The sequence below is a fragment of the Thunnus maccoyii genome, chromosome 2 (genome assembly GCF_910596095.1).
Source record: "Thunnus maccoyii chromosome 2, fThuMac1.1, whole genome shotgun sequence".
In the NCBI taxonomy this organism is placed as follows: Eukaryota; Metazoa; Chordata; class Actinopteri; order Scombriformes; family Scombridae; genus Thunnus; species Thunnus maccoyii.
The window spans coordinates 33320388-33334313 of record NC_056534.1 but is presented as its reverse complement, the minus strand read 5'-3'; the positions used below and the strand labels follow the sequence as shown (position 1 = coordinate 33334313).

Genomic DNA, 13926 nt, shown 5'->3' with positions numbered 1-13926 from the left:
CCCATGTAACCGATTATATATTGGATGTATATATTACATTATTGGATAAGATCTGAAATGTAGTGGAGTAGTATTAAGTGTCATTTTTAAAACAAGTTATTGGCTTTCAGTGAAAGTGCACCGTCCTTCAGCTGCATGTTTTAATAGAACTCGTCAACAGCTTTACATGTCAAAACAACACTAGAAATATTACAAATTATTATTTTGCCCGAGTAACACAGAAAAATATATAAGGAGGCATTCCCATCGGTGAAGTTTGAACTATGTAGGTTAATGCAGTTCTGCCATTTCAGTTGGATTCATGTAAAACATGTAGTATAAATACACAAATGAGCCACAACACTGCACGCATAAAAAAAACAAGTTAGATGTGGAAATAAGATTCATAAATAATACAAATACAAAACATGCAACACACAGATGACTTCAAATGAAAGAACAGAAAAAGTGTTGATGAATTAAAGTGAGTTAGGTTTGTTTCAGAAAGATCACTTGAATGACTGGCAAGAGTAACATTTAATAGTGTGTAATGTTTTTCCATCTTTCTTCCTCAAATTTTGAGGAAAACTGCATTCGATTGTGCCAGTCCTCAAATGTAAATGTCCATAAATTCAGAAAAAATAACTCCTCAACAAAACAATATCTATATACATGTATATATACACAAGACCCATGCCTGCAGCCTGTAAATTAAGAGAGCTTCTTTTCAGTCTTTGAATGGGAGAGAGATCCAGAACGTTGAAAACGAACAAAAAGTTCACTGAGCACTTTCACTGTGTTTAGAAAATGAGAAGAACCAGGAAAAGAACAGTTGCTGGTTCAAAATACGTTTTGGGAGGTGGACTAAGTCACAGAGTCTGCTTGCTGGTTAGTTCCCCGCCGCGCCAGACCACACGTCCTAGGCAGCAGAAGACAGCTCACCACCGATGTCGGCCATGATGCTGTGAATCCAAAGGTCCCTGTCCTCTAATCCGGTGTCCACCAGGTAGACCGTCAACCTGCGCTCCCACACCTCACCTTTGACCTCTGACCCGTCCTGCACGCTCTCCACCTGGGCTACGAGTGCTCGCTTCTCCACGTGGTTCCTGAATAACATGGAGGCCTCCTCTGACCACTGGTGCTGCGTCACACCTGCAGGACGGACAAGACAAACAGCTGACATGTTGACAGATATGGAGTTGAATGTTGGGTGATCAAACTGATTAAATTCAAAACTTCCCTCCCATCTCACTGCTGATGTTTTGAAATTCACTGTTATGTGGCATTGTGAGAAAATACAGTATATAAGAGTACACCCCTGTGCAATATCACTAAAATGTTAAATTATTCAAAATTGCATCATCGTACAATAATTGTAGTGTTTTTAGTGTGAAGTGTAGGGTATTTGATCTTATTTATAATTAAAAACAAACAGGTTAGATAGACTAAATTGAAAATACAGGCCCCAAAGTACAACCTCAGTGCAACAAAAGTGATTACACTTGACTTCCATTTAAGACTAATTGCCTGAACAAGGTTATAAAAGAACCTGTGAACACAACAACTTTCTCAATTTAGCCTGGATGTGTCTCATGCAATATGGCTCCACATGGTAAAGAAACCAGATTGTGAGACTTCATAAAGATGGGAGAGGGTACAAGATCATCAGTAGGACACTGGACAGAAGCCAGAGCACAGTTGCAGCAGTGGTTGGGAGGTACAGGAGGACCCATAACACCAATAACACAGTATTTGTGCAACCTTGCACTGAAAAACAGACGGGCAAATGCTTCTGACTTGGCACGAGGATTATCTGTGGAAACTGGTGTTTCAGTGACTGCTCAGACAGTGTGAAGGACATTGCAGGAAGTCAACCTCTACGGATGATGCTGCAAAAAACTGCAAGATTAAACTCTGCCAAAGAACATGAAAAGAAGCCTGATGAATACTGGTGGCACATTCTTTGGTCAGATGAAACCAAAATAAATTGGTTTGGATCAGATGGGGTCCGGCATGTTTGGCTTGGACCTGGTCAGGAATACCGCAGTGACAGCACAGTACCAACTGTGAAACATGGAGGTGGGAGCGTGCTGATGTGGGACTGCATGAGTGTGATAGATGTAGGGGAGATGACATTTATAGACGGCACTATGAATCAAGTTTGTATACCCAAATACTGAATGAAAAGATAAGTAGTATTCTCAAGAAGGTTGGTGGGACAGAAATTTTACCAACATGACAATGATCCCAAACACACTGCAAAAATCACATTAAAGGTTTTAAAGAAGAAAAAAAAAGAAGAAAAAAGTGAAAACTATGACCTGGCAAATATGTCCCCAAACCTGAATCCAATCATACACCTTTAGAGTATTTTAAAGAGGAAGGTAGAGAAACAAAACCCCTCCAGCAAAGAGCTGAACAGAGTTATGTTAGTATTATATACTGTAACTGCTGACTATGTAAATGATGTGCTCAACTCTAGGCTCAGGCTTGCGAGGGACAAGAAAGCTCCCGCCACTTTGTATATAAATGCATAAACACACTTCCATACACATGCAGTCAACCTTAAATCAGTCCCTCCAGGATTTCGTGGAGTTTTTTTGTGATTATTGCAGCCAAAAATACTTGACTTTGCAGATGCTTTTCTATAAAAATTGCAATACAATTTGCAATGTTTTATATGCTCTGCAGGAACTGGGAAAAATTGCTACCATTGAAGTCATGTCATCACTTCCTTCAATAAAAAGCATACTGCATATCACTGAAACAACTATATTTCAGTGCTAATTTTTAAATGTATTTTCTGAACATGAGAACTGTGGGCTCAAAGTTATACAAAAAAGAAAATACTGTACTTGAGTTCAATTAAACCTTCAGTAAATAAACTTTCACCTCAACGTTAGAACCAAATAAAAGCAGTCAATAATACCGTTAAAATAAATGCATGAACATAAAAGTTTAGTTTCATATCCAAAGTGTGTCCATCTTTGCTGTCTGAGCAACATATCGACTTGTATTCTTCTGACTAACTGAATGCAAACCTCATCTTCTGCTTGAATGTGCGCCTGACTCCTTGCTGAATACGAGCTGCCATGACACTACGATGAAGTTACCACAACACGAAAGGAGACAATCGGTCAAAAGCACAAGCTGTCTGTTGATTTGGCCGTTTCATGTGGAAAAGTTGCAAGCTCTCATATACTGCAGAGATTAATTATTGCAATCACAAAATCGCAATTTCCTGGAAGGACTATTATATCAACGCAACATTAAAACAAGCTTGGAATGAGAATGGTGTTTTTAAGCAACAAACCAACACAGAAGGATCCAGCTCATTGAATATTGACAAATAAATTACACAAATAATTTGTTTAATTAATTTGGAAAATGATCCTCAAACTCACCTGCCAGTTGTGCCGTCATGGCCTGGAAGGGCAGCTGTCTGAATTCCTCTATCAGGGGCCGGAGGAGAGTACTGCGGACCAGTTCATGTTTGCCGTGGTCCAACTCGTAGACGGAAATCAGCCCATTGGCCAGAACGCCTTTCACCAGTACGCGGTGCCAGCTAGGTAGAGGGAGGTACTGGTTATACTGACTGGAGCACTGTGTGATGCACAAAAGCAGCACTATCCTCACATAAGAAAGGAGTGCTACTAATATGAACTCCATACACTAAAGCATAACATTAAAAATTTCCTGTGTGTAAGGCACTTGGCTGTATATATAAAAATATACAGCCAAGTGCCCCAAGATCTAATGAGATCATCTACTTTTTAACTATGAAGTTTCTATAATGTCGTTCTTGACTTATTATGGTCATCATAATGAGTCTGCAGACATGTAACCATGACAACATGAAGTCCGTGATGGAGGATAAGTCTAACGTAGCTGATTTTTGTTTCAGGGATCGAGCACACTGCTGCAGTAGTCGTGTGTTCTTACTTCTTGTCTATTTTGGCAGCGTAGACGTCTCCTTTCTGAATGTGTGTGGCTGTGGTGGTCTTCAACATCTGGTTATAGTAGAGCATCATCTCCCCCATCAACACCACCAGCTTATGCAGGTCCTGCCACTGCTGCAGCACAAAGTAACCAGGGTGGCAGGCAGCTGGCACAAACACATCTATATTCTCACCAGGCTAAAAGTAGAGGAGAAGGAGGATATCATCATTCATGTCCACACTTCAGTAGATATTGCTTTAACTGTAGTCAAGGCTTATTGTATTTAGTATCAAATACACCTGTTTTATTGTCCTGTTAATTTTACTGTGTGTATTTTGTAAATAATACAAGATAAACTAAGTCAATAATGTTTATTGTTAGATAATGGTGGGAAAAATGAAATGTATTTTAATTATACTTCTTGCATTTGCTACATGCACTGTTTATTAGGAATTGTCATTCACCAAAGAATAAAATGATTTCTTTAATGAATCGTAAGCCCCTAGAGAGAGTTTGTCCTTCCCCACATACCAGGGGAAGCTCCAGTGGAGGAGGCAGTGGAAGTGGCTGCATCGTAGTTTTGGTGGTTGTATCTTGGACAGGTGATTCATCTGCTCTGTGGTGAGTCTGAGTTGAGTCCTTGATAGCGGCGTTCCGAACAGGACTGAGAGTCAACTTCTCCACTAGAGCACTGAGACCTAGAATTTGAAAAAAAACAAACAAAAAAACAAAAACAGTACAATGAAAAACACCCTCAAATTAAAGCTTTAACCTCATAGTCAGTGTTTCATGTCTCTGTCAATGTGTGCTTCAATACAAAAAAATGTCTCACTGTCCTAAAACTTTGACTTCACACAGTTTGTGGAACAAGGAAAACTCAAAAAAGATTGGACAGACTTGTTCATGTGTGCTAACTTTGTGTTTGATTGCTGGTCTTGAGCTGTATTACCTGTATCCACACTAGTGTTTTTGTTTTGAGCTGTGAGTTTCTGCCACAGCTCTGACTGGGCCAGCTGATGGTTGATGCTCTTGTCCAGCTCCTGACTGCTAGCACCGATGAACAGGTACATGTGGACCAGTCTGTCCCCTTTGTGCTGGTCTAATTTCAAGATCTAAAAATGATTTGATAACCTGTGTCATTAAAACAACTGCTCACCTCATCTATCAGGCAGTTCTCTAACAAGACTCCATTTGTAGGGATAAACATAACTTAGTTGTGTGCTTAACTTTATGGTACAGAAGCTACCTTCATTTTACAGTTTTCAGCTCCCAGGACAGCCTCCTTCACCCACAGTACGGCCTCTGGACGCCAATCTCCCTCTGGAACTGTGAGGTCAGCCAGATGACATTTGATAGCCTGAGGAAAGCAAGAACACACGAGAGACTGTACACCTTTGCAAACAGCTACTTTATCATATAACTGCTGTTAGATAGTTTCACAAAAATTTGATCTGCAACCCTATGACAGACATGTTCTACAAAACAAAATCTCACATTGACAATGTATCAAAAATCCTCACACACACAAACAACTGACCTGTGGTGGGATGATGGTGAAGTCTTTGAGGAAAAGAGGGGGGATCTCTCGGAGCTCAGTGACCTCTACAGTTGCTGAGACACCCAAGTCGATGAGGAGGATCTCCATCACTCTGTTGCCGTACAGGTTGGTGATCTATACACAAGGGCAGCAACACACAGGAGGGGGTATTAAACAGTAATGACCTGAAACTGTTTGGTTAACAGTACAAAAGCTTTAATGCAAGTGGCTGGTAGATTTGCTTCACTAGTGAATTTGAACATTCACTAGCCATTTGGCCAGTGGACAAAAAAAAGTTAATTTTGCACCCTGATTATCAAAGGACAATTCACAAAGTATATCTCTTCTCTTTAATTTAAACATAGAAATTATGTCCCTGAGGGAAGTGTGAGCCAAGTAGAATCAAGTCAGTATCTCTGCGATAGTCATTATCAAGCTGTGTAAAAAAATCCCCCCCCCCCAGGTTTTTTTTAAACAACCTGCACAGATTTGCTCTATTGTTCTTCTATTGTGCTGTGAGTGTACTTCAAATTGACAATAAAAACGTGGTTTACAAAGCTGAGAAAGAGTGGTCATCCCAGCTCTGTTCCTACCTCCACTCTGGACCATTTTCCTTTGTAGCGAACCAGACAGAACTTGCCAGTGAAGGGTCTAGAAACCAAGGACTCAGGCGTCATCTGTTAGGAACAATTACAGGCACAAGTCCATCAGCCGTATAAAGAGAGATACCTAGTCTCACATCACAGATTGTAGTGTGGAAAAAATGTGTGAGATGTGCAGCACTAATATTCTTTGTGATATAGTTATGGCTTGCTCTTTCCAAAAACATCTGGATGAAGATATCCCTGCTTTTATCACATCACTTTTCAACTACCATTTGCTAAGTGGTATACAATTAAGTGAACTTACTGTAATTATGATAACATCAAATGAGTCAAAATGGTAAATTCAAACAAACCTAGAATGTTCTACAGCACTGTTAAAGGTCCAGTGTGTGGGATTTAGTGGCATCTAGCAGAACAGACTTGGCAGAAATGGAATATAATATTCATAAGTATGTTTAAATTAGTGTATAATCCCACTGCTAGATGCCACTGAATCATACACACTGGACCTTTAAGTGCAAGGGGTAAATGGAGATACTTGAAAGTCTTGTCTACCTGTGAGATGAAGAAGGCCTCTGTTTCTTCCAGTAACTTGCTGAGTCTGGCAATTCCTCTGGAGGGCAGCTGGCAGTAGATGATGCCATCTACACACACATTTGTGACACACACGTCCTGATAGGTAACATTTACCTACAGGCAACAGACAGATTAACGTTGCATAACACAGGGAAAATTGATAACACCGAGAACCTGGCAGTCCCATACAGAGCTGACAAGCTGCTTCTCATCCAAATGAATGAAAAACCTGCACATTCTTAAGTTTTCATAAAACTTGATTGGCTGCTGTTGGGACAGGACAGACTAATATGAGAACAGTACAACAGCACCACTCACTGGTACAGATGATGTCAAGAAAAATGAAAAAACATGAGAAACTGTCTCTATAAGCATAAAAACTGTTATTTTAACAGAGGGCTCTGCTTGGTCTCATGCATCACACTATGCATGTAGTTAATGACACTACACTTACAGTGAGAGGGTTGTTCATGGTCTCGTCCTGTAGAGCCTTGAGGCAGGTGGAGTTGATGTTGAGATCATCATCCTGCGAGGTGTCGTACAGCACTGCCACAGGCATCTCATTCTGCTGACAAGGCTCTAATGTCTCCATTAGCAAAATCTTCCCAACTGCCAACTTGTCCAAGGAGGAAAGCACCAATGGATGGGAGCTGAATGCCTCTAGACCTAGGAGGAGGAAGATGAAGGATGGAAAGAAGAGGGAGATAAAGGGCAAGAGATGCAGGGCTATTAGTGCCCACTGACCGATCAAACTAAACATTTTCTCCCTTATTTACAGAATATGTTTGTTGTGTTGTGGAGTATTTGTGCTTTCAGTGACATCAGATGAGTAAAAAAAAAAACACTTTTCCTTCTCATATACCTGCAAGCCTGACATTAGTAGCCTGGAAGGGCAGAGAGAGGAAGTCCTGGTGCAGCTCCAGCAGATTGGTTGCAACAGTGTCCACAGAGACGCCATGGTCCACATAGTATACCTGGCAGAATCAAGGACAGCATAAAAGACAGTCATAAGCTGTGTGCCAGCTCATGGGCCGAGTCCTCCAAAGTCTATATTTCTAAACCAAATTCACCATAACATGCCTATAAAAAAGTATTCACACCCTTAAAAAAGAATGTAGAAGTGTTAACCCCATTCAAGTCATCAATCTTTAGACCTCTATACTTTTGGTAGCAATTACAAGTTTCTGTCTATGAGGATTTGTCAACAGAGCATTCCTGATTCAAAAGTACACAAATCTTTACTTTATCTGACAGAATGACTTTAGCAGCTCATGTCAATGAGATCTATGCGCACTGGTCTGTATTGCCTTTACACATTTCAACACAGATGCCAACCATTTGGCAAATAATCACATAATCATACAGATTATCAACCTAATAATCAACTAAATGAACGAGTTACCTTGACATTGATAGGGGTGATCTCAGTGACCTGAGCTCTGGCCATCTCATCTCCGTCCTCCCCTCTAACTGCTACCAGCTGACCAACAAGAGGGTTAGATAGAGGATGGTGGGAGGAGCCTTGGCTATAGAAGGAGCGCATGGCGTCTTCCATGGCTTCCTGGGCATGGGAATAGTTCTCACCTACATACCTGAATACAGAGACCACATTTTTCTTTTTTAAGCATTTCTCAATCTGTGCACACTCAAGTGTAACATTGTTTTGAGTGAGCAAGGGTGATGTGTCCTACCGTATAGTAACAGTGTTGCTGCTTTTGGCTTCAGTAATCAGCACAGAGGGGTACTGCTCCGAGGGAAGAACTAGACAGGGAGGAATCACAGGGTTCAGAACCTCGAGACCAGAGGGAAGGGGATGGTTCCTGCACTGCTGGCTGTCTTGGCTGTCTGCGGCCTCCACATCGGCTCTGCTGGAGTTATACAGGATGGCCTGACCACAGCAAAGTACATCACCGACAAGCACATTAATAGTTGGAGTATTCCCTGTTTTCTCTACACCAATCATCATTCCAACCTATCACTTATCCGAGAGCAAGGTTCACTTGTTACTGGCAAGTATGAGTGTTAGTGTTGAGCCAAGTGAGCCGTGAGGGTAAGAAAAGATGTACTCTCCATGGTGCCTTCACACTGCTGTTGATGACTAGCTTAATTTGCAGGTTGTGTTATCTCTGGTACAGGCACACTCACTTACCTTCTTCTTGTCATGTGCCAGAGGGTACTCCACAGTGCATATATCCAGCAAAAGAGATAAATTGTCCAGAACATGTTCAGGGAACGGCGTCTTGTACGTGTCCATAAAGAGTTTGGGCAGAGCGTGGACCCACAGACCATGATTGTACTTGACCAGAAGCTCCTTTAGTCTTAGACGCACATCAGCTGACACGACAGCGGCAGAAGATTTTAAGGGAGGAGAAGGGGAAGATTTGGAGGTAGGGGAGAAAGTGACCTTCAAAAGCGGTAAAATGTCAGGGCCAGGTTGGAGGGAGGAAGCTAACGCTGGAGGGCTGGTTGCTGCAGGGGAAGTCCAGGTAGGGGCTGACGGCTGAGGGTTTTGGTTGAGGGTCGCTGTAGGAGAGTGATGATTATCTTTACATCCGCCGTTGGCATTGAGTGCGAGATTGACACATGGGGCCAGCTGGGGAACAAGAGCTGGGTTGTGGACAGGGCTGCGTGACGAGACTGGAGACAACAGTTTGCCTGAAGAGGAAGCAACAGGTTGTGGAGGGAAAATGAATGTGGGCTTAGCCAAGGGGCTTACGGGGGAAACTCTAGGTTTAGGAGCAGGGGGAGAGGAGAGAGGGGAGGGAGGTTGCTCGGGCGTTGAGGGAGGTGAAGAAGTGAGTGTGGTGATGGTGCTTGAATCTGTGGGTGATTTTGGAGGGTTGCTGTTTCTAGGGACGGTCGAGAGCTTGGGAAGCATAGGAGGGTAAATCAGGCGATCAGCTCGGTTTGTGCTAGAAGGTTGCTCCACCTGTGAAGGCCAGATGAGCAAGAAACAGAGAGAAGAGATTTCAAATCTTTTCAATTCTTGCAAAGGCTGGGAGGAAAACTACTTAACTACTCTAATTAACTACTTTTTAGATAGAAAAGTATCTTTTGTTGGTCAATCACAACTGTTTTCTCTAGGTAAGGAGCTTTAGTCCAGCATTTAAGTAAATGGCCTGAACCCTGAGGTAAAAGGGCGCATACGTTTTGATTACCCTATTAAAATGCTCTCCAGACAGGTACTGGAAAAAACCTTTGATGGAACCACCAACTGTATTTGGAAAACAGTGTTGCTACTTAAAACCTATCAACTACCTTCACAGACTTGTGTATTCAAATAATGTAATTTTTTTTTTATTACCTAAAGGCCAGATGTGAAAGTTTGTATCAGCCTTCACACTTACTTTGTTTACATATAAGATAAAACAGACTCTCAGTGACGAGAGATATAAAAAGAGCCGCTCTAAAGAATATGAGGTGGCCGCCATAGTTATAATGTCTAAAAAGGGTTAAGGGCTGCGTTTCTACAATTGAAAGACTCACCATACAAGTGTCTGCCCATTTTTCTAGATCTATGAGCACCTGAGGGTGCAGCGTCTCATTGAACATATCACTGTAGACCCCTGGTAGTTTTGACATCCAGAGTCCACTGCAGAACTTCTTCAATAGCTGAGTTATTCTGCTCTGTTCCTGCTGCAGGTCATACACACCAGACTGCATGGAGGAATTTCACATGATTGATCACTGAAGCACAGCTCATGATAGGAATGTAATTCATGATAGGAATGTAATTATGACGACACAAAATGCACTGTTTTTCTGTACCTGAGAGCAGTTGGGTTTGGAGACTTGTTCAGGGGGCTCCTCTGTGAAGGTTAACAAGTGCCGATATCAGTAAAACAGCGCACAGCAGGTTATAGAGTGGTTTTTAGTTGATCGGATTCTCATATTTCAATATATCTTCTGACTGTCACTGAGCAGAGGCAGTGTCAAAGTGTCAAACACACTGACATATTAAATGAGAAGTGGGTCAAACATTCTAAAATATGCCATTCAGAATAGTTCTAACGTTTTAACAACCCACCCCCCTCAAAAGGGAATCCAAAAAGTTGAAACACTGATGAGGATACAAACCTAGAAGGTGCCTCATACCCCTAGGCTTCTGGTAATTTGCCAAGCTCTTCTCTTCCCTGCTGGCAACATAACAATCCTTTAGGCATAATGTGTTTTTCACAGTAACACACTGTCATTCATTGCACACTTACAAAAAAACAATAATACGCTAATCAGGTTGGTCAATTCCAGACTGTCCAAACATTTTGTGCTCCTTTATATTGATCTCAAAATACCCAACTAATGGCTTGCCAGATTTTGAAACACATGTTTTTAATGTTTCAAGTGTCCTCTTTTTCAATTCATATGCGAGTGAAAAATGTGGACACATTCCTGATTATGATAAATAATATCCCATGGATAAATATCTAAGACCTGAGAATCATAAAATAATTGTTAGCATTGTAATATTTATATTTGACTCAAACAATACAATTACTGCTAGATATAGAACAACCAGGTTTAGGCTCAGCTACGTTTGGGGTTTGTCCACATGTTTATGTTCACCTGTCAGGGATGATGCATCGTTTCACAGCTTGTTGAGCAGCTGGTTGTCTGTGTTCAACAGGGGTGATGGAGCTTAATCTTTGGTCCAACTGCCTGATATTTGGGGAACACAAGCATTTGTTTTAGAGTTTAGAGAGTGCTGCTACTGCTCATCATTTCAGCAGATACTTATAATATCTACCTGTAATCTCCTGAGGCACTGAATCCTCTGTAGCCACCATGGGGCCGAGGGTGGCTCGCTGGCCAGTTTGAAGCACCACTAGCTGAGGGTTGGCGCAGAGAGGACCTCGGCCTCACTGAAAGCATAAAAAGGAAGGATAATAGGTCAGGTAATTCCCCTCTCTTAATCACCCATGCACAGTTTACATTTCTCTCTCTCTCTTTGGCTGGTCTGTTAAATGAATTTTAAACATCAGTATCATTCACCAAATCTGACAGTGTCCAACTCTGGCTGAGAGGAGGGCCAGCTGGTTTATGCCTCTTAATCCTAGAACAGAAACCCTACTTGCTCTAGGATTTATCGCCCTACGAGGAGGGGAATAAACAAAAAAATAAATCTGAGACTTTCTCAAACAATCTGTGACAGCCTGGGATACACCTCTTTAAAAGTTATGATTTAAAAGACAAAGCTGTGTGTTCCAAGCGATAAGTGTGTCCTACCATTGAGCATGTACGGGTTGGAGGGTTTGAATCTCATCCTGCAGTTGACGACTTGGGAGCGACCAGATTTTTTGGAACTCTTCTGCTTTGCCACCAGTTCAGCGATGTGGGCCGTTTCCTGACACACTGCGGCGAAGCATTTCAACTGCAGAGCAGATTCAGATAAATTTGCTATTACCATGTACAAGTCTCTCAGCCCTACTTTACACAATTTTTTAATAATATACTTAAGTAATAATGTTCAGATATATGAAACATCAGGTGTGCAAAAGCAATCACACCAAGTCAGACTACGTAAATTACTTACTAGGTGCGCCGGTGGCCTTAATAATAAGGCTTAGTAATAAAACCAGCCCTTACCTCACCCATGCGGTACTCCAGGCGGACCACAGAAGGGATGCTTCGGAGATAGTCCTCCAACTTTAGGTAGCCCAGCTTCTTCAGAGGGATGATCTCTCCACACAGTGATCGGTACTCTGACTGGAGGCTGTTAATAGACACGCCAGCCTTGCTAGACTGGAGTACAGACCGTAACATTTTCTTGATAGACTCGCTGTCCGACATCCTGGTAAATACACGCTGTAACAGAAACAATACAGAAATAAAAATCAGTGGATATAGAAATGCAACAGTGCATTAGAATCACCCGAGGGAGTGATCAGCCTTGTCAAATCATAAAGGTGCTATTTGTTGTAAATATCACCCCTGTGAAAAGTGTGTTTCCAGAGAAGTGTGTTCTTGTTTTACTGTCATTGAGTTTTGTTGTATTTCAATTATAGGCACACCCAGCCTATCTGAGCCACATTTCTCTTTACTTTACCTTCGAAACACCAAATATACAGTAAAATGCTGCCACTATCATTGGGTCTTTGTGGTTGTATTTTACAGTTTGGAGAGTTCAAAAAAGTACTTAAACATTGTTTAGTGACTTTAAAAACAAAGGGACAACCCAATTCTGGAAAATATTGCTGCAATTATGAGTTGTTTTCTGCATTTACCAAATTACTAAGAAAGAAACAAAGTTTTTTGGGTGACAGGCTCTGGCCTCCACTTCATTTCGATCAGTATCGTTTCACATTAACGTTAGTTACTATCCTGTTCAGAAGACAAGCCAAAAACAGTTTCCAAATGAGATATTTTAATTTAAATCCTTTTTGCTGGATTAAATATTTGCAGAAAGAAACAGTTAACCCTCTACCACAACCACTTAGTCGGATTTAAGGAAAAAAATTTTAGGTAACATCAACTTACCTTAGCTTGAATTCGTGTCAAGTTCGCTGACAAAATACAACGGTGTTAACTGCTAACGTTACATTTCTAACGTTACCCGCCACAACATCCAATTAGCCTTATCGTTTCTCTGTCTCAAGCAATATCAGACTCTTACACAAATAACGTAACTAATGGATATAGGCGGTGTAAAATGAGACACACTTGATTGAGTGTGCCTAAAACCATATATTTTGTTTTTTTGTACGTCTACTTCCCATGTGATAAAACGTTAAGATGTTGCTACGTAGCGTGGAATCTGACTGAAGGACTTGTCCGATAATGGACTTCTACCTACTAAATTGGCTGTTGGCTGTCCGACAGATAGGTAATGTGGGAGTTGGCTAACGGCTAACGTTAGCTAACTGTTAGTCCACGGTAATTCAATTGCAGATTAAGCAAAGTTTAATATTTCGCCCCACAATTGACCTTTTACAAACTAGCCAACATTATCTACGATGTGCAATTGTGTTGGCTCAAATTTAATGACAGGATATTGCATTTCCATGAGTGACTTACCTATACTAACTAGCCAATCTGTCGAGTGTGGATCTCCGTCCGCTGCATTCAAACTCATGAACACGTTCACGCCCACAAGTTCACACTCACTACCGGTTAGCTGTTATTCTGGCATATAACTTATGTATTTAGCATGAATGTGAATTATTATGAATTTATATGCTCCTCACATATATCCAATAAACGTTTCGCTTGCAAAATGCATCACTTTTAAGGCATCGGATTAGCTTTATTTGACGTGTGGCCAAATAGCGAACATATGCTGCTTTAAGTGCAGTC

At 41.3% G+C, this 13926-nt stretch overlaps 1 protein-coding gene across 3 annotated transcripts; it reads right to left on the bottom strand.

Annotated features, from left to right (window-relative positions):
- Positions 1-126: 126 nt before the first annotated feature.
- Positions 127-13883, bottom strand: tdrd7a (tudor domain containing 7 a). Of its 3 annotated transcripts, none has more exons than XM_042390947.1 (22): positions 13648-13883; positions 12220-12438; positions 11860-12004; positions 11381-11495; positions 11200-11292; positions 10714-10772; positions 10405-10445; positions 10123-10293; positions 8786-9565; positions 8328-8524; positions 8039-8228; positions 7499-7610; positions 7091-7302; positions 6616-6750; positions 6049-6132; positions 5456-5590; positions 5165-5275; positions 4868-5030; positions 4450-4616; positions 3922-4115; positions 3384-3544; positions 127-1131 (listed from the first exon to the last, which is right to left on the bottom strand). In XM_042390947.1, the coding sequence occupies exons 2-22, from the start codon at positions 12421-12423 to the stop codon at positions 899-901; spliced, it is 3702 nt and encodes a 1233-aa protein (XP_042246881.1). In that variant the 5' UTR covers positions 12424-12438; positions 13648-13883; the 3' UTR covers positions 127-898. The 3 variants fall into 3 exon arrangements, with proteins under 3 accessions (XP_042246881.1, XP_042246897.1, XP_042246889.1); XM_042390963.1 differs by having other exon boundaries at positions 10714-10769; XM_042390955.1 differs by lacking the exon at positions 13648-13883 and adding an exon at positions 13111-13497.
- Between the last annotated feature and the right edge of the window lie 43 nt (positions 13884-13926).

Excerpts from the sequence above, each read along its gene's own strand:
- tdrd7a (XM_042390947.1), bottom strand. The coding sequence starts at position 12,423 with ATGTCGGACAGCGAGTCTATCAAGAAAATGTTACGGTCTGTACTCCAG. Across the intron at positions 11,496-11,859 it reads CAACCCGTACATGCTCAATG|TGAGGCCGAGGTCCTCTCTG; the intron begins GTAGGACACACT and ends TTATGCTTTCAG. Across the intron at positions 1,132-3,383 it reads CATGACGGCACAACTGGCAG|GTGTGACGCAGCACCAGTGG; the intron begins GTGAGTTTGAGG and ends TCCGTCCTGCAG.